Source organism: Mus musculus, chromosome 7 (assembly GCF_000001635.26).
Source record: "Mus musculus strain C57BL/6J chromosome 7, GRCm38.p6 C57BL/6J".
Lineage (NCBI taxonomy): Eukaryota > Metazoa > Chordata > Mammalia > Rodentia > Muridae > Mus > Mus musculus.
This window is the reverse complement of record NC_000073.6, coordinates 142116830-142144805: the sequence shown is the minus strand read 5'-3', so window position 1 is coordinate 142144805 and position 27976 is coordinate 142116830. Positions and strand designations below refer to the sequence as shown.

The window sequence follows — 27976 nt, the reverse complement described above, 5'->3', positions numbered from 1 at the left end:
ACATGTGACAGACCTGCACCTGAGACTCAGTCAACACAAGACAATCCACAGGAGGTAAGGAATAAGCAGCAGGGAGGAAAGAGAAAACAAAGCCACAGCCAGGGAAGGACACAAACAACAACAGGGAAGTGACCATGTGCAGCCTCACACCTGACCTGACCAGGGATATAAAGGTCCAGGCTCAGGAGCCTCCAACCTACACATCTTCCCTTTCCACCTGCTCCTCTGACCTACTCCATCCTCAACCAAACACCAGAACCATGACCTGCTGTGGCTGCTCAGGAGGCTGTGGCTCCAGCTGTGGGGGCTGTGGCTCCAGCTGCTGCTGCAAGCCTGTGTGCTGCTGCAAGCCTGTGTGCTGCTGTGTGCCAGCCTGTTCCTGCTCCAGCTGTGGGGGTTGCAAGGGAGGCTGTGGCTCCTGTGGAGGCTGTAAAGGAGGATGTGGCTCCTGTGGAGGCTGTAGCTCCTGTGGGGGCTGCAAGGGAGGCTGTGGCTCCTGTGGGGGCTGCAAGGGAGGCTGTGGCTCCTGTGGAGGCTGTAAAGGAGGATGTGGCTCCTGTGGGGGCTGTAGCTCCTGTGGGGGCTGCAAGGGAGGCTGTAGTTCCTGTGGGGGCTGCAAGGGGGGTTGTGGCTCCTGTGGGGGCTGTAAGTCCTGCTGCTGTCAGTCCAGCTGCTGCAAGCCCTGCTGCTGCCAGTCCAGCTGCTGTAAGCCCTGCTGCTGCCAGTCCAGCTGCTGCAAGCCTTGCTGCTGCCAATCCAGCTGCTGCCAATCTAGTTGCTGCAAGCCCTGCTGCTGCCAGTCCAGCTGCTGCAAGCCCTGCTGCTGCCAATCTTGCTGCTGCAAGCCCTGCTGCTGTGAATCCTGCTGCTGCAAGCCCTGCTGCTGCCAGTCCAGCTGCTGCAAGCCCTGCTGCTGCCAGTCCAGCTGCTGCAAGCCCTGCTGCTGTGAATCCTGCTGCTGCAAGCCCTGTTGCTGCCAGTCCAGCTGCTGCAAGCCCTGCTGCTGCCAGTCCAGCTGCTGTGCCCCTGTGTGTTGTCAGTGCAAGATTTGATGGACTGGCCACAGGCTTCACATGGTTTCCCTCAACCACAACTATGGAGGCTTCTCGTTTCATTTTTCCCTGGCCACTTCCTGATCCTGTGGTCCTCTGGCATTTTTCTCTGCAGCACCACAACCCACATATCTGTTTCATTCTCCTGGAGGAAGTATACATTCCAACCCTCAGGCATGCCCCTACTCTATGCTAGTCTCTACTTCTGCTCTGGTCTACCTCTTCAACTCTTCTAATGGACAAAAAACACATTTCTGTGCTTTGTTAAGAATGTCCCAGACTTGCTTTTCCTGCTTCTCTGACTGTAAGCTCTGCCCAACAGGGCTTCCTTCCTGTGACAGTGGGAGAGGTTCCCATCTTTGCTTGTTAAAATTGTATTAAATCCCAATTTAATAAAAGGTTCTTTGTTCACTACAGACAGTTCTGTCCATGGTGTGTGTTCTAGTTTCTTTTCTGCTACTGCAATAAAACACTCTGACCTAGAAGAACTTAAAAGAGGGTCTATTTGGCTTACACTTCCAGGGCACAGGTCATCATTTAAGGAAGTGTAGGAACTCAAGCAGGAGATTTGAAGCAGAATTCATGGAGGAATGCTGCTTGCTGGTTTCCTCACAGGATCATGTTCACCAGCTTTCCTATATGGACCCAGGACAACTAGCCTAGGGAATAGTGCTGCCCATAATGGGCTGGACCCTCCTACAACATTAATAATCATACAATCCCCCACAGACATGTTCACAGGCCATTTTTGGATGGGCAATCCTTTAGCTGAGACTCCCTTCTCAGGTGACTTCTAGGCTGTGTCAGAGTGACAATGAAGGCTGACTGTGACAGTGTGATTCTTTCTCAGCCTCCTTTCTTTGCATCACAGCACATTTCAGTGTTTGATTCACTCCAGGAAATCTAAACCCAAGCAACAGGTGCACAGCATATACCACACACCTCCGTCCTCAGCCCAAAGACATACAAATCCCCTCATATGGTCCCAGTGGGTAATTGACATTTGGAAGGTGGAGCTGGAATGAGACTGTTGGCCTTGACTCAGGACCCTGAGATTTAAGCCCCGGTTGCCTTGATTTAGTAGATGGACCTGAGACCTCTTTGTTTTTTCACCGGCCTGTTTCCCCAACTATACAACAGGAGATAGCAAGGTGAAGTCAGAGTCTTTGCATTATTATATAGTCTCTGTGCTGCAAGAAAGAGTCCACAGGATTCCTTCACACACCACTACAATACAGATTTGCTTCCTGGGACTGACAGGCACCTGGGATTGCCAAGGTCCAGGAACCCATAAAGCTCTAGGTGAGTTAAACAGATCATCAGGACAAACAGCAGTGACTCTTATGTGTAAATAAAATCTAAGATGTCCACCAAACCACCTCACCTCTTCCAAATGATCAAACCCTAATCTGGATGCTGCCATGAAGGTTGCCTACATTTTAGGTCTTGTATTGGTCCGTTCCACGTTACTAGCACAAAACACTGGAGGCAGGCTAGCTTGACCAAGAAGTGTTGACACATACTTTGGTGGCAGAACATGGAGAAATCAAACTAGGACTCAGCTGGAAGTTTCCTCTTTGTGGGCTAGCCCTAATGGTACTAGATGGTGTTATGCAGGTTGCTAGGAGAGAATTTTCACCAATGATCTTACTCTGCATTAAGCCTTGTGTACAATAATACCAACCTGCCAGCAATGATATATCTACTGGTGCAGTACTGACATGACTCTTTGGAGGCACCCAACAGCTTTCTGATTGGATTTAAGGTCCCCTAGTCAGGAAGATATTCACATCTGGTACTGCAAAAATTGTCAAAAGCTCACAGTTGGGGAGATCATAGAGCTTAGTGGGGAAGCTGCCGCTATTATTTTGTCATTTAAACATGTGACCATCAAACTGCCTTCCGAATATGTTTATGCCCATATATTAGCATTGCTGTCAGCTTGATCAGAGAATCTTCTTTTTACAGAGACTTTGGTCAAAGTTTTGGGGAATCAGTGACTGTCGAGAGCTCAACCCCAAATTGGGACATTTAGATATCTCAAAGGCTCAGGAAACACTGGGGAGTGGTGGGGAGAAAGAATGTACAATCAGGAGGAAGGGGGGAGTGTGTGGGATACCTGCCTCCGTGCATGATATGGCCAATCAGCAGCTCTGATTAACTATATGAGACCTGCACATAATTGGGTCTATCACTTCTCAGTCATGGGGATAGTGACTCACAAGACCCCACTCTCCTTGGGGACATATAGGCAGTTAATGGTTGCTTGGAGACAGAGAGACATTTTCTTCAATTGTGCAGCTACTGATAAGGTATTCATGTTCCTATAAATATCCACTCACCCAGGCTCCAATAAGCAACTCTAACTAAACTCATTGGGTCATAAATAAATAAATAAATAAAAAGGCATGAAAATATAAGAGCACGTCATCAGAAGTGTGACAGGGGCAGTCTAGGAAAAAGAGACTTTATAAAAAATAAACGCAGTGTGTTGCTGTAAATCTCCAACTCAAATATGCCCCCCTACCCACAATGAAAACACAACACAATCAACATAATACATGCTATGCGCCTAGAGTGGGCAGATCTACCACTACACTGCCATCTTGTCCATATAAGAGACCCCTTAGAACTTGCAGTTTCCCCAGGCCATGTGCTCCTGTTGCACTTTTCTTCTTCCTCCTTCTGTGTCCTCTCCCTCTTCCATTTTCTCCTTCTCTCTCCAACCTTCTGCTCCACCTTCCCTTTTATCTGCCCAATCATCAGCTCTCCTTTATTTTACAAATTAAGGTGGGAAGAAGGTTTACAGGAAATCACATGAGTGCTGACTCATTCCCAGTTTACAAGCCCTCCCGGGAGAAGAAATATAATTAGCCCCAGGGCTATCCACAGCAGCAGTGCATGCCTTTAATCCCAGCACTTGGGAGGGAGAGGCAGATAAACCTCAGTAAATTCAAAGCCAACTATAGATGGCATTCCAAGACAGTCAGGGCTACAGAGAAACCTGACTCAAAATAAAAATAAATAATAATGATAATAATAATAAATAATAATAATGTTGCTTGTCAATGTAGAAGATCTAATGGAATCTGCAAAAGTATATGAGAATTAACAAATGAATTTAAAGTCAATTTAAAGAAACCAATCCTAGAAAGAAGAGAAAGAGATTGTCTTCGTTAGAGTTTCTATTCCTGCACAAACATCATGACCAAGAAGCAAGTTGGGGAGGAAAGGGTTTATTCAGCTTACACTTTCCACATTGTTGTTCATCACCAAAGGAAATCAGGACAGGAACACACACAGGATAGAAACTTGGAGGCAGGAGTGGATGCAGAAGCCATGGAGGAATGCTGCTTACTGTCTTGCTTCCCTGGGCTTGCTCAGCCTGCTTTCTCATAGAACCCAGGACTACCACCCCAGGGGCGGCACCTCTCAAAATGGAGCCTTCCATCCTTGATCACCAATTAAGAAAATACCTTACAGCTGAATCTCATAGAGGAGTTTCCTCAAGGGAAGCTCCTTTCTCTGTGATAATTCCAGCTTGTGTCAAGTTGACACACAAAAAAACCAGCCAGTACAGAGATGGAAATTTTGGGTTTCCCCTCATTAAACTACTGTGAAAACCATATGAATAAATGTAACAAAATCTTTAACTGTGCAATAAATACAACAAAACAATGCTGAAGTCGATGTAAATAGAAGTAGAGAGAGTCTATGACTATGAATCAATATACCCAATACTGTGAATTCTCTCCAAATTGATCTATAAATTTGGTATCATCCCAATTAAAAGCCAAGTAAAATTTGTTTAATTGATGCAGCTACTGGGGTAGGGGGAGGAAAAGCAGTCCAACAAATGGCTCCCCATGCAGGGTAACTAGGAAAAATAAAAATATGTTGAAGTCCTAAATATTGAGGCCTGGGTAAAATATTAAGGCCTAGGTAACTGTTACCTGGATAACCTGCCATTATAAGGAAACTTTTTTAAAATATGTTTTTGTTGTTACTAGGAAACTAAAGTCAAGATTGATTACATATTTTGTTATGTTTTGTGCCCCTGTAAACCAACCATGATGGAAGTCAGTAGAACTGTTTTGTATAGTTAGTTACAATAAGCTCGGACCCAAACTAACCACCCAACAGCACTTCCTGCTCCTGTGTATAGCATTTATGGTATAAGCTGCACCTAGGATAGACTCCAATATAAGAAAGACAGTTGCACCAATATAAGAAACTATTTGAAATAAGACTTCCATTTTGAGTAGTGGTCCAGTAAAGTTTAAATTCCCAAGACTTCTCTGGGAATTGACATCCTGGTCAAAACATGTTAGAAAATTTCCATCTTGTTTGTAAATTAGGACATGATTATTAGATAAGGCAAGTTGCCAACCAATGGGAGCAGGAAAAATGTACAACAAAGATATGTTCCTAGGAACCGCCCACCCCCATCCCTAAATCCTGATTGGTAAAATAACTTGGCACAGATGTTTGTGGATTTTGGGGCTTAAAAAACCCTGTATGGTTTTAGCCTGGGGTCATGGTTCAGTTCCCAAATCTAGACTATGGCCCTAGCCAACCAGTCCTAGTGTGTATGCTCAATAAACTCTCCCTGTCTGACTGAGATCAGTGTTTGTACAGTCTGTAAGACGATTCCTGGACCCCAACACTAAACATAATGCTAAACAATGTTTTAGAGAAAGCTTGAGAGAAAAATCCTTACAGCTTTGAGGTAGCCTAAGGTTTCTTATATAGGACATAAAAAGATTGAGCTCTGGGGCTGGAGAGATGGCTCAGTAGCTAAGAATACTAGCTACTCTTCCAGAAGACCTGGGTTAGATTGCCAGCACCCACATGGTTGCTCACAACCATCTGTAACTTTAGTTCAAGGGAATCTAATGCCTTATTCTGGCCTCTAAGGACACTTCACACACATGGCGCACAGATATGCAGCCAAAACACCCATAACATAAAACAATAAAATATTCTTTTAAAAAAAGACGAGCCATAAAAATAGATAAGTTATTTCTATGCTCGTCTGCTACTATGGTAAACACCATAACCAAAAGCAGCTTAGGAAGTAAAGAGCTTACTTTGTCGCATAGCTTACGGTCCCATCATGAAGGGAAGTCAGGGCAGGATCTGGAGGCAGGAATTGAAGCAGAGGCTATGGAAGAATGCCACTTACTGGCTTGCTCATCATGACTTGTTGAGCCTGCTTTTTTATGAAACCCAGGACCACCAGCTCAGGGATGGCCCCACCCACAACAGGATGGACCTTCACATATCAATTACCAAGAAAGAATAGTCTCCAAAGACATAGCCACAGACCAGTCTGCAGGAGACAATTCCCTTTTTCCAGGTGTGTCAGGTTGATGGCTGAAGGTAACTCTGATATTATCCAAATGAAAAAAAAAATGTAGTTTTTAAACAATCAAGGGCAGACCAGGAGGGGGTAATGATTGGACTGTAATATAAGATTAAAAATAAAATATATACATACATCATATATATACATACAAAATACACACACACATATACATACACATACTCTGGCTATATCATTACACTGCAAAGATGAAATTACTCCCGTTATTCCATTATACTTATATTTACTAACAGAAATTAGAGGAAAGCACATAACCACAAAGCAAATGTATATAGTAGGTTTTTTTTTTTAGAGATTTATTTATTTTATTTACATGAGTACACTGTTGCTATCTTCAGACACACTACAAGAGGGCATCTGATCCTGTTACAGATGGCTGTGAGCCACCATGTGGTTGCTGGGAATTGAACTCAGGACCTCTGGAAGAGCAGTCAGTGCTCTTAACCGTTGAGTCAGCTCTCCAGCCCCTCGATAGTAGTTTTATTAATAAAAACAAATGTGGAAACAACCTAAATGTCAGTCAAGAGGTGAATGAAGAAATGGAGTCTATAGTGAAATATATTACTCAGTAGTACAAAGAAAGAAATTGTATATACCAGCACAGACTTACCTCAGAAACTGTACATGCCAGCACAGACTTTACCTCAGAAAGGTTTACTGAAGAAATGGATCTAGCAAGAAAGAACAGAAACACTGTGTGAGAATCACTCAAGGCTCATAGTTCTATAATGACAGTAAGAAAACTGAGAGAACCAAGGAGGGTGAGTATTGGCAACAAGAGAGGTGCTGTCAAACTGTGCTGAGGTGAGCAGTGCACATCCAATGAGCGCTCACAGACATATTGTCAGAATCATAGATTGTGCGTGTCAAATGGAACAAGTATCAGAAATTACACATAAAAGCCAGTGACAGACAGAGCTGGATAGATAGATGGCTGGTAGATGGCAGATACATTCTGTGACGGTTTGTATATGCTTGGCCCAGGGAATGGCACTATTAAGAGGTGTGGCCTTGTTGAAGAATGTATGTCACTGTGGATGTGGGCTTTAAGACCCTCATCTTAGCTGCCTGGAAGCCAGTCTTCTCCTGTTTGCCTTCACATGAAGATGTAGAACTCTTAGCTCCTCCTGCACCATGCCTGCCTGGATGCTGCCATGTTCCTGCCTTGATGATAAGGGACTGAACCTCTGAACCTGTAAGCCAGCTCCAATTAAATGTTGCCCTTATAAGAGTTGTCTTGGTCATGGTGTCTATTCACTGCAGTAAAACTCTAACAGACACAAACATATGTGATAGATAGATAGATAGATAGATAGATAGATAGATAGATAGATAGATAGATATGGATGATATAGGTAATGATGGATTGACAGATTTAAATAGGTGATAGATGAAATAGGTAGGTAATAGATATATAGATGAGATAATGATGAATAGATGATAGTCACTCCACATTATTAGATACTCATTATAGTAGCATTCCACCTCCAAATGCCATACTCTATATTACTATCTGATAACTACAGAATTATGGTACAACTTGTCTCAGAAATATATTACCAACATCAGTACTGGGTGTCCATCTCAGTATTACAGACAAGCATGGGGTTGTTAGTGGTTCATCTGGAGGCTCTGAAGGAAAGTCTATTCTCTGACTCTCTCAGCTCCTCATAGATGCTGATGATCCTTGGTATGGGATTCCCATCGCTGGACTCTTCAAGTCTCTCTGCTTTATCTACACCTTTTTGTCTCCCATTGGCATCAAATCTCTTTCTACTAAGAATGCACCTGAGTGCATATGGTCCATCCAGATAACCCAAGTGATACATTCTCAGTTTACAGAGACCTATAAAGGCTCTAATTACAAACTGGATAACTTTTACAGGTACCATAATGAGGGTGTCATTCTGGGGACATTAATGATTCTAACAAGTGAACCTAGGAGAAAATTCCAAACAGAGCTGGTATAGAACCTGGACATGATACTGTCACTCCCAAGTCACATGCAGTCAACAAAGGGCAGGTGACTACCACTCAAGAGCATCTAGGAAGAAGAGACCAATGTTAACATAAACAAGGAAGAGATTAAATTTGGAAACCTAAGAAAAATCACCAGTGCATGCAGTTAGCAGAAAGAAACAAACAAAGAAATGGATACAACAAACAAAACCACACCAAGGAAACAGCCTGACGACACAAGGAAGTGAGCAAGAGCTCAGCAACACCCGGGGCAGGGGTATAAAGACCCAGCAGGCTCAGGAGGCTCCACATCTGCACACTTCCTCTCCACCTGCTCCTCTGACCTACTCCATCCTCAACCAAACTCCAGAACCATGACCTGCTGTGGCTGTTCAGGAGGCTGTGGCTCCAGCTGTGGGGGCTGTGGCTGCAGCTGTGGGGGCTGTGGCTCCAGCTGTTGTAAGCCTGTGTGCTGCTGCAAGCCTGTGTGCTGCTGTGTGCCAGCCTGTTCCTGCTCCAGCTGTGGGGGCTGCAAGGGAGGCTGTGGCTCCTGTGGGGGCTGCAAGGGAGGCTGTGGCTCCTGTGGGGGATGCAAGGGGGGCTGTGGTTCCTGTGGGGGCTGCAAGGGAGGCTGTGGCTCCTGTGGGGGCTGCAAGGGAGGCTGTGGCTCCTGTGGGGGCTGCAAGGGAGGCTGTAGCTCCTGTGGGGGCTGCAAATCTAGCTGCTGCCAATCCAGCTGTTGCAAGCCCTGCTGTTGCCAATCCAGCTGCTGCAAGCCCTGCTGCTGCGAATCCTGCTGCTGCAAGCCCTGCTGCTGCCAGTCCAGCTGCTGCAAGCCCTGCTGCTGCCAGTCCAGCTGCTGCAAGCCCTGCTGCTGCCAGTCCTGCTGCTGCAAGCCCTGCTGCTGCCAATCCTGCTGCTGCAAGCCCTGCTGCTGTGAATCCTGCTGCTGCAAGCCCTGCTGCTGCCAGTCCAGCTGCTGCAAGCCCTGCTGCTGCCAGTCCAGCTGCTGCAAGCCCTGCTGCTGCCAGTCCAGCTGCTGTGCTCCTGTGTGCTGCCAGTGCAAGATCTGAGATATCGAACGATCTAGTCATCAGCTGAGTTCTTCCATTCTCTTCGTTGGGGTAGGGTGGGGTAGGGTTGGCTGTTCTCACTGTTCACAAAGCACTCCCTCGGATATCACCCTGTTTCTCTGAGGTGCTCTTTCTCAGATATATGGCCTTCTCTACTACTCAGCCAAGGAGGTTAGTGGCCACAGGGACTTTCTGACTCTTCCTTGGCCAATGTCTACTCCTCCCAGATGTTTCATATTCGTGGTCCGCAGCACCTGGTGAAGGACTGGATTCTTAACAGGAAAAAGCCACACACTGGCCACATCATGCCACTTCCTCCTGCCAGCACAGTCCACACTGGTTCCTCCATCATGCCATTTTTATACCTGTCTCTTAGAACACATTAATATTTTCCTTTAATAAACTCATCTTTTCACGGCAAAATAATTCTCCTTTCAGTGTAATCCTTTCCTGTCCTTCTCTGTTTGTGTACTGAGGAATGGCAAGTTCACTGTCAGTAGGCTCCCGGGAGACTCCGGAGAAGGTCTGAGTGGCCACCAGGAGAGGGCAGTGCTTGCCCACCCTTTGATGCAGTGAAGAGGCTCCTCACAATCAGGTAGGTGATGTATGTATGGAAGAATACAGTCCCTCTGCATCTCAGAGTATTTCCAGTGTTTTCCTGAGAGGACTTCTCTGAGCCTCAGAGTCCTGGCCTCAGGTTACTCTGTTCTTTGCAGGGGAAATACATAGGGGTAGACATTATTCACCCCCCCCCCCCGAGGGAGGCTGAGGCCTTCTTTGGATGGTCTGGGGTCTCCCATCACCCTGCTTGGACCATCAATATTCTGTTAAACATGATTCTTGGCACCTCCTTCCCTGGAAGTGCCCAGTCAGGAAATAGTAGCTGAGTGTGCCATGCTGACCATACTGGACAGGAGACACAAGAGTCCAGAGTCCAAGAGTCCAGGCTCAGATTCCCTTTTGGAATGTACAGGATAAGAGACAGGGGCAGGCACTAGAGGAGAAAAGCAATGACCACAACATGGTCATTGTGGTAGATTCTGGCCAGTGACCACTGCTAGGGGTGACACAGGCCAGGGAGGACCTGGATCAGATTGGACCCACACATGGTAGAGCAGGTCAACAGGATCCTAAATCCTAAGTGAGGAGGGTGAGCCTTCCCCCCAGGAAGCCTAGGCCTCAAGGGATGCAAAGAAAGTATTAGAACCCTGCTCAGAGCATTGACCACTGCAGATGTTCTCGTGGGGCAACAGGTGGGAAAAGGGACACACAAGGAGCTCTCTATGTGCATGGCTGGCAGCAGACAAAAAGCCACTGTGTCAGACAGGAGATTGGCTTCAGAATCACACCTCATGACAGTGTCTAGCCATGTCCTCCAGCAGGACCCTGATGGTCCAAATGAGACTCAGGATGTCAGCAGAGAATGTTAACCAGATGTGGCCGGGTTGAGGACATCGGCCACATAGAAACAGAGAAGGCAACAGACTACATTTGGGGACAGACTATCTACTATCTCCAAAGAGGGCCACTGCCACCGTGGAGGGCAAGACCGCCTACTCAAACCTCAACCACTCACACCTTTGACTGTTCACTTCATGAATCCTAGTGTCTCTGTGTCATTGTCCAAGCCTGTCTCCCAGGGGAGGGGAGGAGGGGAGGGGAGGGATGAGCTCAGCCGCAAAGCTACCCTAGCCATCTAGGCACATCTGTGAAGACAAAGGCTCAGAGCTTACCTGGTTGCTACCCTTGATCCACAGGGTTTCTAGCCCAGTTCCTGAGTTTAGTGGGGACCCTACAGGTGAAGTCCAGAAAAGGAACTGGCGGTCTGTGGGCCCCTGCTTTCCAGATCCTCAGCTGCTATGACTGGTATGGGTCTCTAGATATTTTTTGGGTCTCTGGATATTTTTCTATCTTTGATGCTCACAGCCAGTGCATATCCCTGCAGCTAGACCCTCTTTGGGTCACACTAAAAGACAGATTTAGGGTCTGTTAAGATTTATTTTCAATTGGTAGAGTGCTTGAATTACAAACATGAGGGCCTGAGTTCAATCCCCAGAACCCACTATAAAAAAGCCAGGCTGAGCAGATAGCTCTGAGGTCAGAGCTGCTCTTACACAAGACTGAAGTTGAGTTTCCAGCTCCCATGTAGGAGGCTCACAACGACCTCAACCCCAGCTCCATGGGATCTGAAGCCTTTATCTAGCCTCCACAGGCACTCACACTCAGATATGTATTAGAACCACACACATATATATAAATTAAAGCAACATTCACCTCTCTCTCTCTCTTTCTCTCTGGTACATGCACATACACACAAATAAATAAAATAAAATATTTTTTATTTATATGAATACACTGCAGCTGTCTTCAGACACACACTAGAAGAGTGCATTGGATCCCATTTCAGATGGCTGTGAGCCACCATGTGGTTGTTGGGAATTGAACTCAGGACCTCTGGCAAAACAGTCAGTGCTCTTAACCGCTGAGCTGTCTCTCCAGCCCAAAATAAAATATTTTTAAAGTGAGGTGGTGTGGTGGCATGTGCTTGTAATTCCAGAGCTAGAGAGGTTGAGGGGAAAAGAGGACCCCTGGGACTCACTGGCCAGCTGGCCTAGCCTACTCAGAGAGTTCAAGACCCAAAAGAGAGTCTGTCTCAAAAACCAAGATGGACAGTTCCTGAGAAATGACAGCTTAGGCCTACACATGCACAGAAAGATAGATAGATACATAGGAAAGTAGGTAGGTAGGTAGGTAGGTAGGTAGGTAGGTAGGTAGGTAGGTAGGTAGATGACAGAACAGTGGATTCTGTATGGGGATACAGAGAGAAGATATTGTCTGAAGCCAAGGAGAGAGGAACTGGGAAATGCCAGCCCTGGAGCACCTCCATCTTGACCCTCCGGTCTCAGGTGCATGGGATAATGAGCCTCTGATCTTAAAGCCACCGGCTATATCGGTTGCTACAGTTGCTCCAGCCAGTTCCATGGGTATGATAAGAGCTAGACAGACCCAACTGGGGGAGGTCAGAATGGTGGGGTCAACCTGGTTCTACAATACAAAGTTGCACAGGCTGTGTTTGCAGAAGCTTCTGAAACACTGAGGTGATAAAACAAACAAACAAACAAACAAACAAACAAACTGTTTCATTCAGGATATAGCCACAGGTGAGCCGGGGTCTGAAGCTTGGGTAGATTCATCTCTCAGGTGTTAAGCTCATGTCTGAGACTGTGTAGGAATCCCCTCTTTGCCAAATCGCCAGGAGTACATCGCCCTCTAGGTCATTGGTTCTATTGAAATGAACTGGCCTAGTTTTTCCCACTCTCCCCTGTAGCCTCTACCCTCTTATCTGAGATTATTGAGGGCTGCAGATCCGGCTCAGATGTAATCTGGTCCTATGACTGGGCACAGGGCTGGTGACATACAGTATTCTTGGAAACAATGGTGTCAGCATGTCAGAAGCTATGATAGGACTGGCCGGAGAAGGTGGAAGAGGACTTTACATTCTCCCCAGGACAGCAGGAAGGTGCAGCTGGGCTGTCTCCTACCCCAGCAAGAAGAGAGAGACACATAAATAAAACAGTCTCAGGGAGGAAAGGTGATGCCTCCTCCATCAAGATAGCAGGTAGCCTTGATAGGTTCTCAGTCAGTTCACACCTAAGCTTACCACAGAGTACCACAACAGAGCAGTATTATTAGGTGGCATCTCTGTCCCCACAGAGACCTCACCCCTGGAAATGCCACTTTTCAAGTGGGCTGGAACCTGACTCTCCAAGGCAGACATAGCAGAGTGAATGCTGAGACTGTGAAGCCCTGATGGTATTCAGAGACCACTTAGACAGCAGGTGAGCTCATCCAGACTGAGGCTTGAGCCTCCAACCCCCTCCTTTTATTACTTTCTTTTCTGAAGCAAGTTTCCACATAACCCGGGCTGGCCTTGAGCTGACTGGGTAGCTGAGGATGACCGGGAACTCTTGACCATCCTGTATCCACTTCCCAAGTGCTAGGATTGCAGGTATGCACCCGTGATGGGTTTGAACCCTGCACTTCACACAAGGCAAGCAAGCACTTTACCAACTGAGCCATCATCTCCCTTCATCCTTATTTGAGTAGAAACACATGTGGTATCATTGGAGCAGCTCAGCCATGTTCAGCACATGTCCAGTATTTTGCAGTCAACCCCCTGCGGAACCCCTAACTGTTCCATCACTACTAAACCCCACCCGCATCAGCAGACTCTTCCCATCCTCCTGCATCCACCATCATGCTTCCTTGTCTCTGGGCTGCTTCTACTTCAGAAAGATTATGTAAGTGGAACCACAGATGTGGCCAATTGTGCCTGGCATTCCCACTGAGCAACATGTAGTGGGTTTTTATGAGGTGGTGGGAGGGGGGGTTGTTTTGTTTTGTGTTTAAGACAAGGTTTGGCTATGTACCCAAGCTGTCCTTGAATTTGCAATCATCCTGCCTGAGCCTCCCAAGTGATGGAATTATGAGTGATACTTGCTATTTTTCAATCTCATGACCTTACTCTTTGTGGGGAATCTCTCCACAGAGATCAGGGTTCACACTCCAATTCAGTTGCTAGGGTAAAAACTGCCTCTGCCCTTTATAACCCAGTATAACCCAATATAAAGGTGATATATTCCTTTAATTCCATATATATATATATATATGCCTAACAGTCATCTCAAGGTTGGCCTCAGGCTTACTGTGTAGCACAGGGTAGATTTGAATTCATAATCCTCCTGCCTCTAACTTCGCAATTTCTGGAATTACAGGCATGCACTACCAAGACCAGATTTCATGAAATGTTAAGTTCCAGAAAAATATATCTCAAGATTAAGATAAAAAAAGGATAAAAAGGATATGGAGAAGAAAGCTGGAGAGATGGCTCAGTTGATAAAGCACATGCCATATATGCATGAGGACCTGAATTTAGACCCCTAGAACCTAAGTGAAAAGCTGGGGATGCAGGCTCACATCTGTAATCCGAGCACTGGGAAAGCAGAGACAGGACACCCTGGAGCTCGCCAGTCAGTCCATCTAGCTAAATCAGTGAGTTCTGGGTACAGTGGAAAACCCTGTCTCAAAAAATAAGGTACACATACCTCTGGCCTTCACAGGGATATGCACAGATGCACGCATTAAGCCCTAACATGAGTGTGCACATACATACTCATATACCACACATGTCCACACACACATAAAAAGACATGAATAGAAGCATATCCCCCTCCTACCTGGAGGACCTTGGCATCCTAGTCCAGTGACAGCCATGGCAGCCCGTGTGCTTGGGTAAATTCTTATCCTCATGTCAGGAATGCTGTGGGTATTTCTGCCACAGGATGGGTCTTGATCCTGGCGACCAGTCCTCAATGTCTTTGGGTCTTCCTGAGCTTCCTGTGGGCCACTCACAAATCAGGGTGCCGATCTTTATCAGAACCTTCACTTCTTAGCATCTCATACACACCCCATCTTACTCTTAATGTCTTTATCAATGTTCCCCCAAATCAAGATGGCTCTCCAAAGGAAGTTGCAATCTCTGCACATGTTTCCATCTCTCAACCTGACATCCAGACCAGCCTCAGCAGGCTGGAGATTTTTTCAAATGGGAGCAAGTATTCAGGGAGTCCAGATGGGCTGACATGCATACTATAAAGGGTGCTTGCCTAGCTGCACAAACCCCTGGGTTTCATCTGCAGCACACTGTAAACATGGTATATTAGCACACGTCTAACCCGACACTTGGGAAGTGAAGACTGGAGGGTCAGAAGTTCAAGGTCATTCTCAGCTTCATAACAATTTAAGGCCCTCAAGAAAAAAAACTATAATCCTTGGATATTTCTGTAAGTCCATCTTGCCACTTCCCTCAAAGCTCACTGTGTCTAGAGGATTTCTCTGGGCTTCACTGGAGCAGGTGGTTGGGTTTGGTCTATGACACTGTGGTTGGTTGGTTGGTTGGTTGGTTGGTTGGTTGGTTGAGTCAGGGTTTCTCTCTGTAGCTGTCCTGGAACTCACTCTATAGATCAGTTCTACCAGCTCGAACTCGGAGATTCACTTGCCTCTGCTCCCAAGTGCTGAGCTAAAAGGTATTTGCCGCCAACACTTGGCCAAAGACAACTTCATCCCCAAAAATTTTAACCTGAAAATCAGTCAGTCGATTAGTTTACTGTAATTAAGTCCCTGTCCAAGTCAACAGAGAGGTACCTTGAGGAATCTGGCCACTGGAAAGCAGTGTCTCTTTGAGCACACACTTAAAGGACCTGAACCACAGCTGGAGATGGCATGTGCCACCTACTGTAGAAGATGGGAAGTGTACACGGTCCCCACAGACCTACAGCCTAGGAAGCTGAGATAGGTAAGGCTTGTTCCTTGGGAAAAGCCTTTCTCCAGCGTTTAAGACAAAGATCTGTCTTAGATGAAGAAAGAAAGCAAGGGAATAATATCTTGTTCAACCAGGTCTTCTTCCTCTGTCATTAATGAGGATTTACTCTGGAAGTTAAAAGATTCATGGCCTGAAGAAACTGGTTTGAATGACTTGGGATTTGGAAGAAGGAAGAGGATAGATGATTTTTTGATTTCCATCCCAGATGTTTTATTTCTGTGACAGAGAGAATGTAACCAAGCTGCTTCACCTCTGGGACTGAGTCTTCCCTTGATGGAGGAGCAGGTTTGAAAATTCTTCCTGCAGAAGCAAATAGAAAACTGCAAAGCAAATGAAGAAAACAGCTTGAGGTCCAGCACACTGGGGAGTGGTAAATGTGCAAATCCAGGAAAACTGCTAAGTGTAGATTTCATCTTTGTTGACTTTAGGACGAAATTGAAGCTCAGGGAGATACGGACAACAACTCCCTCTAATAGAGAGGGACTACCCCAGGGATGCACCTGCACCCCAAGGCTGACTTGGTTTTGCACCTCTGCCCCTGTATTTACTCAATTGTGTACCTGCACAGCTGACTTGGTTACAGAGCTGGACACCTGGCTATGCATTGTACCCTGAAGTGCTTCTTTAATTCAAGTGACCCTGTCCTTTTTCACTTTCATCCTCAAATTGCTTGTTACTTCCCTTAAAAACCTAACATCTGGGGCTGGAGAGATGGCTCAGCAGTTAAGAGCACTGGCTGCTCTTCCAGAGGTCCTGAGTTCAAGTCCTCAGCAACCACATGGTGGCTCACAACCATCTGTAATGGGATTCAATGCCCTCTTCTGGTGGGTCTGAAGACAGCTACAGTGTACTTACATAAAACAAATGAATAAATCAAGAAAGAAAGAAAGAAAGAAAGAAAGAAAGAAAGAAAGAAAGAAAGAAAGAAAGAAAGGAAGGAAGGAAGGAAGGAAGGAAGGAAGGAAGAAAGAAAGGAAGAAAGAAAGAGAAAGATCTAAAAAAACAAAACAAAACAAAAACAAAAACAAAAAAACTCCAAAAACAGCTAATGTCTGTGTAGCCTCTTTGATTTTCACCTCTCTCTTAGGAAGCTGATAACATGATGCCAGCAAGAGAGGACATGTGAAAACAATGTCTGACGCTCTATGATTTAAGGCAATCTCCAGGAAAATGCCCTGAAGTCAGTGAAGCAGCAGGCCTAAAATTCTACAAGCCTCTGCTTCAGGCCTAGCGTGAGATGACTCTATCACAGTCAGTAGAACATCTGTTCTCCCCTCTTTGGGGCTTTCTAGATGATAGCAAGCCTGCTCGCCCCAGATGTACCGATGTCTGTCAAGTCAGCTCACCTAGATGTTCTGTGTCCACAGGCTCTGAGTCTTGTGGGCTATGCCCTAGCTCACTCTATTTGCTTTTTGCCCCTAATTCTGTAAAGCTGACCAAATACATTTTTGTATTTCTGATTTAATTTTTCAACCTGCTTTCTCAGGGTAGTTGTCTTGATATTTCTTCTGCCTGATGAATTCATTGCTTGTGAATTTGGCCTCATTCAAGTTTTCCAGACATAGGCATATGTATCCTCCCCCCTACACACACACACACTTTTTTAAAGAAAGGCCATAGAGATAGACTAGCACTCCTGAAACTTTGGGTTTCATCTCAATCAACACACACACACACATACACACACAGTGTGGTCAGTGTTATAAGCTAATGCTACCCCTCCTGTCATCCAGGCCTCAGAAGACTCAGGCCAGGTCACACGAGGACTGTAAATATCACAGGACAAGGGAGCCATTAGGATCTACAGCTGCTGTCACTTCAGCCTCTACTTTCAGTATTGCAAAGGTATCACAGTCTAATCTCCCCAATATGCATACCCTGGTGACCAAAGTCATGTTATGTTATTCACAGACACAAGTGCCTGAACGACAAACACAAAATGTGCTAGACTGTTCTCTTGCCGTGATTTCTGTTCTAGTTACATTTCTATTGCTGTGATAAAAACACACAACAAAAGAAATGTGGGTGAGGAAAGGGTTTATTCATCTTATGATACCAGGTTACAGTCTGTCATTGAGAAGTCAAGGCAGGAACCTGAACTGCTAATTAACACTCTAGAGAAGACAGAAACAAATGCACTGTGCTGCTCACTTGTCTGCCTGCCTGCCTTTCTGATAGCTTAGCTTTCTTCACTCTTACACAATTCAGGGACCACCCTAAGGAATGATGCCACCCACAATGGGCTGAGTCTTTCTACATCAGTTAACAATCAAGACAATTCCCTATAGACACATGCCCACAGGCCAACCTGAACTAGATAATTCCTCATTGAGACTGTCTTGCTGTGTGATTCTAGGCTGTGTCAAGTAGACCACTAAAGCTAACCAGCATACCCACTCTGGCTTGGTTCCCATGAGAGCACTGTGCCCATGACTGTTGGACACCTTCTAGACTAAAGGAAAGGGCAACTGTACTCTAGTTTCTGGACTTCAAAAGAAATTTCTCCTCCACCACTTCCTTCATGTGATTGCTATTGTCCCCTCTAATCTTCCCTTTGTCCTGTCAACCACAGCACTCTGCAGCACTGCCTTCTGGGTTGGCTCTTGCCTTCGTACACTTCATGAAGTATTTCTCTTGCCTAGTGGGCTTCTATCAGTGGTCAACCCTGTCCATGAATCCCCTCTCCTCTCTGGCACAGACATCCTTGCCCACATCATAGGTCCCCCATCATCTGACTCTGGCATGTCCCTCTGTCTTCCCATGGATGAGACTGGTTGCTACAAATTGCTTCCTGAGCTTTACCTATGGCTTCTTTGTCTTGATACTGCTGCTGTATACAGAGAGTGACCAGTGTGACTCTATGGGTGGCCCCAGTGTGATACCCAACACTTCTTGTTCCTTCTCACTGGCCTTGTGTTTCCTTCTCCTGTTCCTTCTCACAGGTGTTTGTGTGGTTTCTACTTACATGGGGAGAACACTCATCTTGCACTGCCATGTCACTGTGGACCATTCTGGAGCTGGACCTGACTGTGGTTTCCTCTGTTGATCTTTAGAAACCTTATAGACACTTGCAGACCACCTAAGACGTGACAGCTCACAAGAAGCTCTGTGAGTTGCTCTAGGACATTTTACAAGGGAGGTGCAGGAGAATGGATTCGGACTCTTTTTTCCCACTTATTCATTTTACATCCTGCTCACTGCCCATTGCTGGTCACCCCCTCCCACAATCCTTCCCCCATTCCCCTTCCCCTTCTCTTCTGAGTGAGTGGAGCCCCCCTGGGTATCCCCTACTCTGGCACATCAAGTCTTTAAGGCTAAGTGCATCCTCTCCCACTGAGGCCAGACAAGACAGCCCAGCTAGAACATATCCTAGATACAGGCAACAGCTTTTGGGTTAGCCCCTGCTCTAGTTGTTCCGGACCCACATGAAGACCAAGCTGCACATCTGCTACATATGGGCAGGGAGACCTAGGTCCAGCCCGTGTATGTTCTTTGGTTGGTGGTTCAGTCTCTGAGAGCCCCAAGGGGTAGATTTAGACTCTTTGAGAAAGGCTATGACCATCCATCATCAGCTGAAAACTGAACATCTGACCTCTTCCTTAGGGTCCTGTGACCTTTGACGTAGCAGAGGAATGGAGGATGCTACATCCTCTGTCTAGGTCTCCAGGTCTCTGGGAACCATTGTGAGCTGGCCATGATGACGAAATCAAATATCCTACCATGGAGCCAAACTTACCAGGAAGACTTCAAGATGCCCAAGAAGAAAATTCTCACAGGTCCAAGTATCAGTATAGTTCCTTAAAGACAATAAACAGATAAAACTTTTGGAGAAGTGGAGTGAGCTGGAGAGGGTGTTTTATAAACAAGGGAGGACACTGAGCAAGGTGGCACTGTAGGTCACTGTGGGTGGTTGCCATGGTCCAGAGCTCATAGGATTCAATAAGAGCCCTCGACACCAAGAACAGACTCACTTCTGCTGACCTGAGGACCACCAGCTTAGTGAGGACAGAAGCATAGACCACAGCTGCGAGCAGAGGGCCAGCAGCTTCAAAATGTGACTCCAATAAGGGATGGGCTAGAATAAAGTATCAGAAAAAATGCAAATCAATCCCAGAAGACTGAGGCAGAAGGATTGCTAGGAGTATAAAGTCATCTGGAGCTACATAGTGTGTTTTAGGCCCACCAGAGTTACACGTGAGACCCTGTCTCAAAAAATAATCGAAAAGAAAGCATGGGGTGGGAGGATGGCACAGGCAGGGCAGTGCTTGCCTCACAGCATGAAGACCTGTGTTGGATCCCCGGCACCTGTATGAAAGCCGGGTACAATGATGTGCACCTGTAACTCAAAGCTGGTGAAGCAGAGTCAAGATGCTTGGAGCTTGCTGGCTAGCCAGACTGGCCTAACTGGTAGAGCTTCAGTGAGAGACCTTTCTCAATAAGATGGGGCTTGATATAGAAAGACACCTGGTATCAGCCTCTGGCCTCCACATACATGTTAATGCATGTATGTGCATGAGTACATGTGTGCATATGTGTGTGTCACAGACGCAAAGAGGAAGAACGAAATCAAAACCACACCCACCCCTATACCCCACACCTGCCTAACAAGTGTTGGCATGAAGATGGTAACAGGGATCTGGGTCACTGCTGGTAGGAATTTGGAAAAGTACTGTGGGGTGGTTCTGATGTTAAGGTCCTATTCCCCAATTGGTTCTTAATCTGTCAGTAAAGAAAGCCATGAGCTAATTGCTGGGCAGAAGGTACAGGCAGGACTAGAGGATCGGTGGGCTGTGGCCGCTCCTATAGGTGGGTAGTCAGAGATGTTTAGCAGGGACTAAATTCAACTGAGCAACTAAAGTTAGGGCAGGTGAGAGGAACAGAGCTAAGACTAATGATAAGGGAACATTTTCCAGGCAGGAGATAGTAGCGCCCAGCAATTGTGTCAAGAAGGCAAGTTTAAATTGAACAACTGTGTGTCTGTGTCTTTTATCTGTGGATTCACGGGAAGCTGGATGGGACTGGTATCGTGACCCATTCCTGGAGCATAGGTGGGATAACGAAACACTACATGCAACATGCAACACAGTACTTGGGTACAATGAATGTCCTATATGACATTTCTTCACTTATGAAATCCCCCTTGTTCATGACATGTTTGGACCATCTTAGCACCATTCACAATAGCCAAGAAATGGAAACAGCCTCAGTGTCTACCAAACATAAATGAATAAGGAAGATACAGTCTATGCACATAGGAAAATGAACTTATACCTCAAATATCCTGTCCTTATGTGACACCGAGAATGAGCCTGGAGAACACCAGGCCGAATGTGATAGCACATTGGAACATGTCAGTTTGATACCTCCAGAACAGAATGTGAGAGGGAAGTAAACTACAAAGAATGGAGAAAAACCCTCTCACCATTCTTAGGCTGGGAAGCCCCAGATGCCACAGCTGGGATCCCATAGATGGGTCTGGTAACAAGCACCCCCCCCCCCAGTCTCAACTACTCAGAAGGTTAAGATAGGAGGATCCTTTGAGCACAGGAAGGTGAGGCAAGCCACGGCAACATTGTGAGACTCTGATAAAAGAGAGAGGTTGGGAGGGGGGCTGCAAGCTTCAGGTAAGATGCACACACTGGTACCGTAGTGATATGGATGTTGTGGGGTAACCAATTGCTACCTGATTAGATTAAAGGCCTGCCTGACAAGAGGGAGTTTATTCTTGGTGCAATGAACCTGACCAGAAGTTCATGGCTAGGAATAGGCTAAAGTTGGGGAACTTATTACTGTTGTTTTGATAAATGGATATGTTGCTAAACTGCTGAATATTGTGTTCATATACAGAGATTAGTGGTGCTCTCAACCTTGATTAGAGAATTTTCTTTTTGTGATGGGCAACAGTTAATGCAGAAACTCTTAACTGGTCAAAGTTTTGAGAATAAGTGACTATTAAATAATCAGCTCTAAAAGGGAAATCTATATCAAGCCTCCTTCCACTGTAAGACACAGGGATCATCACAGAAGCGAGGACAGAAAGAACCTCAGAGCAGGAGGGTGGGAGGAATGCTGAGAAACTGCCTTCTGGACATAACAGGGATGTTGTACTCACGAACTCACAATTCAAAGGACAAGATCTGTGGGACAAGTGGACATGCCACCAGACAGAAGAACTGCTGAGGTTGAATGAGCTTGACTGGGCCCAGGAATCTCAGAGGCTTCATATCGGCAGGAGTTGAGATATGCCCAACCCATTTCTGTACCTGCTCTGGAACTGCCTTCTGAATATGTAACAATAACACCCCACTAAGAGGACCATGGCAGTCAGTCATGTAAAGAAATACATGGAGGCTTCCCCATGCAAATAGACTATCACTAACTTCTCAAACTCAGCCGATAGGAAACACCCACCCCTAAATCTCACCCTACTCCCGATGTTTATATAGTTCCTGTTCACATGGAATAAAGCACAGAAACCAATTCACCGAGGCTCATTTGAGAGTGGCTGTTCTTACTGAGCTATAACACTTGAGGAAGAGTCCTCTCTCCCAAAGCATTCCTTGCTGGATCTTGGACCTGCCTGACTGCTGCCACTGCCACCCCTGATGCTTGCCCTGGTGTTGCCTTGGTAACAGAGGAGAGACCCAGGACCTCAACTACCTGCCCTGTGCAAGCTGCAACATTTCCAGCATTCCCAGCCAGACCTGAGTCCGGTGGAACCTATTTATCCTGTCAAAGGATGACAACGATCCACACAATATAGAATCTGACAGCATCCCAACATGAACAGGGGAGGGGCCCATGAGGTTCCACCTGTAACCTCAGTGCCTTTGGCACTTGAAGGCTGATAGGGATAGAGAGTCATTTGTCTTCAGGAATATAGAGCCTCTGGTAAGTTGTCCATGGCTCAGTTAACTCATACTCAGGTTCATGCAAGTAAACCTATTTAAAACTCAATGGATTATTAAAAATAAATAAATAAGGGCCAGTGACATAGCTTAGAGAGTAAAGGCACTTGCTACCAAGCATGGCAACCTGAAACCAATCCCCAGTATCCACATAGTGGAAGGAGATAACCAACTCTTACTAGACATCCACTGACCTACACAAACACACACACACACACACACACACACACACACACACACACTAAATAATTATACGGAAATACAGAGACATGGTGGGATAAAGAATTCCAGAGAGAATGGTAGGGAGTAAAAGTATTACATACGTGGATGAAATTGTCAACAAATAAACAATGTTTTATTATTTTTACAAAGAAAAAAGAAAGTCACCCACATTTGGAGTGGCCCATTTGGCTGATTCTTCTCATGATAGGAAGGCAGAAACCACAGCACCACACTTGCTAGCCCTTTTCACAGCAACTAGGATCCACTTATGAGAGTGGAGACACCACCCCTGGGGTCATCTCAGCACAACTACACTGGAGTCGTTTCCAGCACCTGAATTTGAAGACACAGTTATTGTTCGGCAGAAAGGACCTCTGCCCCATAACACTCAGTTGAGCAGAGAGGCAGACGGCTGACTGAGCAGAGAATGAGAAATGCCAGTGACTGAGTGTGCACAAAGGCGTGGTAGGGAAAGGGATCCCACTGTAGGTGTGTGAATGGGGTGAGTTTGCACTCACAGGAGAAGCCTGGAAAGGCCACCCCAAGGCATGGAGAAACTGAGGCAGAACAGGCTCAGGGTTATCTATTTAATTTGTGTATGCCGTGCTTACCGAGAGCAACCAAGTGTCATCCCTAGGAACGAGGCAATGACTCACTTGCTTTCTTCTTTAGTGTTTCCAATAAAACACCATGGGTGACTTGAAAAATTAGAATATAAATGTCACCAGGGAAGAGTCAACAGCGCAAGTATGTACATGTGACCACGATGGTGTTCTTATGTCAGTGTCAACAGTGAGAGTGGAGGACCATTACACTGGCCTCTTGGGGACATCCTTAACTACCTGGAGCCCAGGCAAAAAACAAAAAAACAAAGAGAAGGAAGCTCAGCTGAGCCAGCAGGAAGCCATTCCAAGAGGAAAACATGAAAATCTGAAGGGCCCATAGAAATAGTCACAAGGAAGTGACTGCGGACAGACTTGCACCTGACCCTGGGCAGGGATATAAAGGCCCCAGGCTCAGGAGGTTCCACACCTGCACACTTCCTCTCCACCTGCTCCTCTGACCTACTCCATCCTCAACCAAACTCCAGAACCATGACCTGCTGTGGCTGTTCAGGAGGCTGTGGCTGCAGCTGTGGGGGCTGTGGCTCCAGCTGTTGCAAGCCTGTGTGCTGCTGTGTGCCTGTCTGCTCCTGCTCCAGCTGTGGTGGCTGCAAGGGAGGCTGTGGCTCCTGTGGGGGCTGCAAGGGAGGCTGTGGCTCCTGTGGAGGCTGCAAGGGAGGCTGTGGTTCCTGTGGGGGCTGCAAGGGAGGCTGTGGCTCTTGTGGGGGCTGCAAGGGAGGTTGTGGCTCCTGTGGGTGCTGCAAGGGAGGCTGTAGCTCCTGTGGGGGCTGCAAATCTAGCTGCTGCCAATCCAGCTGTTGCAAGCCCTGCTGTTGCCAATCCTGCTGCTGCAAGCCCTGCTGCTGCGAATCCTGCTGTTGCAAGCCCTGCTGCTGCCAGTCCAGCTGCTGCAAGCCCTGCTGCTGCCAGTCCAGCTGCTGCAAGCCCTGCTGCTGCCAATCCTGCTGCTGCAAGCCCTGCTGCTGCGAATCCTGCTGTTGCAAGCCCTGCTGCTGCCAGTCCAGCTGCTGCAAGCCCTGCTGCTGCCAATCCTGCTGTTGCAAGCCCTGCTGCTGTCAGTCCAGCTGCTGCAAGCCCTGCTGCTGCCAGTCCAGCTGCTGTGCCCCCGTGTGCTGCCAGTGTAAGATCTAAACCTCTGACCTTAGGCCTTCAGTTTTCTCAGTGCTCCATGCCATACCTAATGTTCCTGGATTACTTCCTCTCCACACACTCTCCTCCTGATACTTGTAATTCATCTCCACCTTTCACCCACGTCCTAATCTCTTTCCCTAGTACAACCCTCCAGCTATGTCTTATCTCCACCCTCCCTCTGGAATAACATATTTTATAAGCCCTGGAAATGGCCCCATGTAAAGGGGCCATCTGATGGCCACAGGGTGTCGCTGTCTGCCCCTTTGAGGATGCTGAGATCCAGCGTTCGACCCACACACAGTCTGTGCTTCTGACGGGTGAGATACTGTTTTCAGTGGGTTCTTAACCTTCCAGACCCTGAGTCTTCCAAGCCACTTGCTTTTCCCCCATGACATTTTCTAAGGACTTCCTGTTGCCTTCTATGTCACCTGCTTAAATAAATAAAGTGATAAACAAATCTTGTTTGTGTGTGAGTGTCCCATGTTTAGAGAGGCCATGTTGTCATTCTTGGTTGTCGTTCCTCTGTGGCCATTGTGGTGATTAGTTGTTGTCAGCTTGACAGACTTTGGAAGCACTTAGAAGCCAGGCGTCCAGGCACACTTGTGAGGGATTACTGGATTGTGGTTAACCTCTGAAAATGTCTATGAGGGCTTGCCTTTAACACTTTAATTGATGTGGGAAGACACACCTTGATTGGGGTCGGGGAGGGGGTGGCTACTCTATGTGCAGGGTGTTCCGGACTGTATAAAATGGAGAGCTTGAACCGAGCACTACCATTCCTCCATTCACCCCTCTCTGCTTCCTGATGGCTAAAGGGGTGTGACCAGGGGCTCCATTGGCTTCCCTGCTGTAATGGAGCACACTCTTGATCTGTAAGCCCAAATAAACCCTTTCTCCCTCAAGCTGAATTTGCTGGGATATTTTGTCATAGTGACAGGAAAGACAGCCATTCACCTTGTTTTTCCAGGCAGGGTTTCCACTGGCTGATACCTGGGACTCTCTGATTAGGCTAGACTATTTGGCCCCTGAGCTCCAAGAGTCCTCCTGTCATTACCTGATAGAAAAATGAGCAATCACAAATGGTTAGTTACAACACAAAGAAAATCAAATGTGATTTGAATGTGAATAAATCAAATGAACACAAAGTGCTTTTGTTGGCCTTGCAGTCTCATTGAAGAAAAGGAATCCTGTGCACAGCTTCCAACACACAAGACTCCAGCTTGGGTACAGTAGCCACTAGAAACAAGTGGCTCAACGCTGTGCATTGCATGATGACAAAGAACTCCCAGCAGGGTGATGGGGTTTGACTGAAGAGGTGAGTGTAAAGTGGAATGCTTGTCTGGAGTTAGAAACATCCCACTGTCTTTCCACAGAACAATATAGATAAATTTCAAAGACACCAAATTTGCTAAGTGAGAAACAGAACAAGATGTAGAACCATCACGGATGTGGATAAACACACTGGGGAGGTGGTGCCAGGCAGATCTGGGGCTTGCTGTCCAAACAGTGGAGCCTACTTAACCAATTCTAGGTCAATGAGAGACACTGTCCAACACAGTGCTGTGTTTATAAGTATGGAGGGCTGCCGATGAGTGGGGACTGTGGGGCTAGTGCTCAGGATACAGCACTGGATTCCATACCAAGCACAGTAAAGTAAAATGGTAGAGAGAAAACTCCGTGTGTGTGTGTGTGTGTGTGTGTGTGTGTGTGTGTGTGTATATGTGTGTGTGTGTGTGTGTGTGTATGTGTGTGTGTGTGTGTATGTGTGTGTGTGTGTGTGTGTGTGTAAAAACACAGAAAGGGGGTGGAGATTCTGAAGAAATGGCTCAATGAATAAGACCATGCCTTTAATCCCTGTACTTGGGAGGCAGAGGCAGGAGAATTTCTGAGTTCGAGGCCAGCCTGGTCTACAGAGTGAGTTCCAGGACAGCCAGGGCTATACAGAGAAACCCTGTCTCCAAAAACCAAAAACCAAAAACCAAAAAAAAAAAAAAAAAAAAAAGAGTACCTACTGCTTTTCCCCAAGAACCCAGGTTTGGTTCCTAGCACCCACCCTGGGCAGCTCACAATTACCTGTAACTGTGAGAGACCAAATCTTCTGGGTTCAGACTCCATCTTAGAGAACCTGACCTAAGGTTGAACTCAGGTTAACTAACAAGCCGGTACCTAGCACCAGTTTCCAGACTACGCTCCCCCTCCTGCCCCCCAACAAGACCTGTGTCTAGCACCAGTTTCCAGGTTATTCCCAGCAAATCTACACCTCTAGGTTACAAGCCAACCCCTGACACTTCACCTCCTAACAACCACCAGTCGGGAGGAAAGCAGAAGTTAAGACTATGGTTTGGCTCCCAGCACCAGGCAATTATGTTAAAGGCAATAATGGCCCCCCAATCAGATCTGTATCAGGCTAAATACCCCTTTCTTGCTTCTATAAATGCTTGCCTAAAACAGGGGTCCACCTTCCTGCTGTGTCAAGGTTGGTGGGGAGCCAAAGCCTCAACTGGAATAAAGAGACCCTAATGGGATTGCATTGGAACTGGCTTCTTGGTGGTCTTTTTGGGTTTCTCAAAAGTTTCCTGGCACAACAACTGCAGTTATATGAGATCTGATGATAGCCCCATTGGTAGTGTTGGCTTCACATGCATGAAGCTGTGGGTTCAATTCCCAGCACCTCCTTAACTGAGTCAAGGTCATCTGCCACTACACAGCAAGGTCAAAGCCTGGGACAAATTAGATCCAGATCCAGAACAGAGACTGGGGGTGGGGGTGGGGTGGAGAGAAAGGATGGATGGGGTAAAGGAAGACAACAGAGAAGGATTGATATTGAAATGAGACAGTTAAATTTGAACACCTGTAAGAACAAGTTTGAATAACTCATCTGGTAAACAATAGAGGTCTAATACTGGGGGGGGGTGGATTTTACACAGCAACTCAAAGTCTGTCAGCTGGGGAGAAACAAGGGCACAGGAAGAAGGAGGAGGGGGATGGGCCAGAACCCCACAGTTTGACAGAGTGCTTCTCCCCATGGGGGTAGCTCCTGGAATAAGGTGTGAATAAAGCTACAGAAATCACCTGGAAGGAGGATTATACTGTTTATGTGTACCTATAAATGGAGCTTTAAAATCCAGAATTAAAATAATTTTTGTTTGTTTTATAAAACAGAATCTTGCTATGTGGTTCAGACAAGCCTTGAACTCACTCTCCTCTGACTACAGCCTCCCCCCCCTCTTAAGATTTATT

The 27976-nt window shown here is 46.5% G+C and overlaps 3 protein-coding genes and 1 long non-coding RNA gene across 8 annotated transcripts in view; 3 read left to right on the top strand and 1 right to left on the bottom strand.

The window, feature by feature from the left end:
- The first annotated feature begins 198 nt into the window (after positions 1–198).
- On the top strand, positions 199–1466 carry Gm45337 (predicted gene 45337). The gene has a single exon (NM_001378699.1). It carries the CDS (start codon positions 261–263, stop codon positions 1050–1052), a length of 792 nt encoding a protein of 263 aa, NP_001365628.1. The 5' UTR covers positions 199–260; the 3' UTR covers positions 1053–1466.
- A 5062-nt stretch (positions 1467–6528) lies between these two features.
- Positions 6529–27976, bottom strand: part of Gm32786 — a 44112-nt gene continuing 22664 nt past the window's right edge. For 4 of the 5 annotated variants that reach the window (XR_870056.3, XR_003946685.1, XR_870057.3 and 1 more), the window contains exons 5-7: positions 19589–19649; positions 14708–16172; positions 6529–7109 (exon numbers count right to left, since the gene is read on the bottom strand). This is a non-coding gene — a long non-coding RNA (predicted gene, 32786). The remainder of the gene's footprint in view (positions 7110–14707; positions 16173–19588; positions 19650–27976) is intronic. The other variant, XR_870058.3, reaches the window with a different exon arrangement.
- Gm39115 (predicted gene, 39115) lies at positions 8723–9863 on the top strand. The gene has a single exon (NM_001347556.1). The coding sequence runs from the start codon at positions 8772–8774 to the stop codon at positions 9468–9470; it is 699 nt and encodes a 232-aa protein (NP_001334485.1). The 5' UTR covers positions 8723–8771; the 3' UTR covers positions 9471–9863.
- On the top strand, positions 23906–25191 carry Gm45618 (predicted gene 45618). Its single transcript, NM_001347558.1, has one exon. The coding sequence runs from the start codon at positions 24077–24079 to the stop codon at positions 24734–24736; it is 660 nt and encodes a 219-aa protein (NP_001334487.1). The 5' UTR covers positions 23906–24076; the 3' UTR covers positions 24737–25191.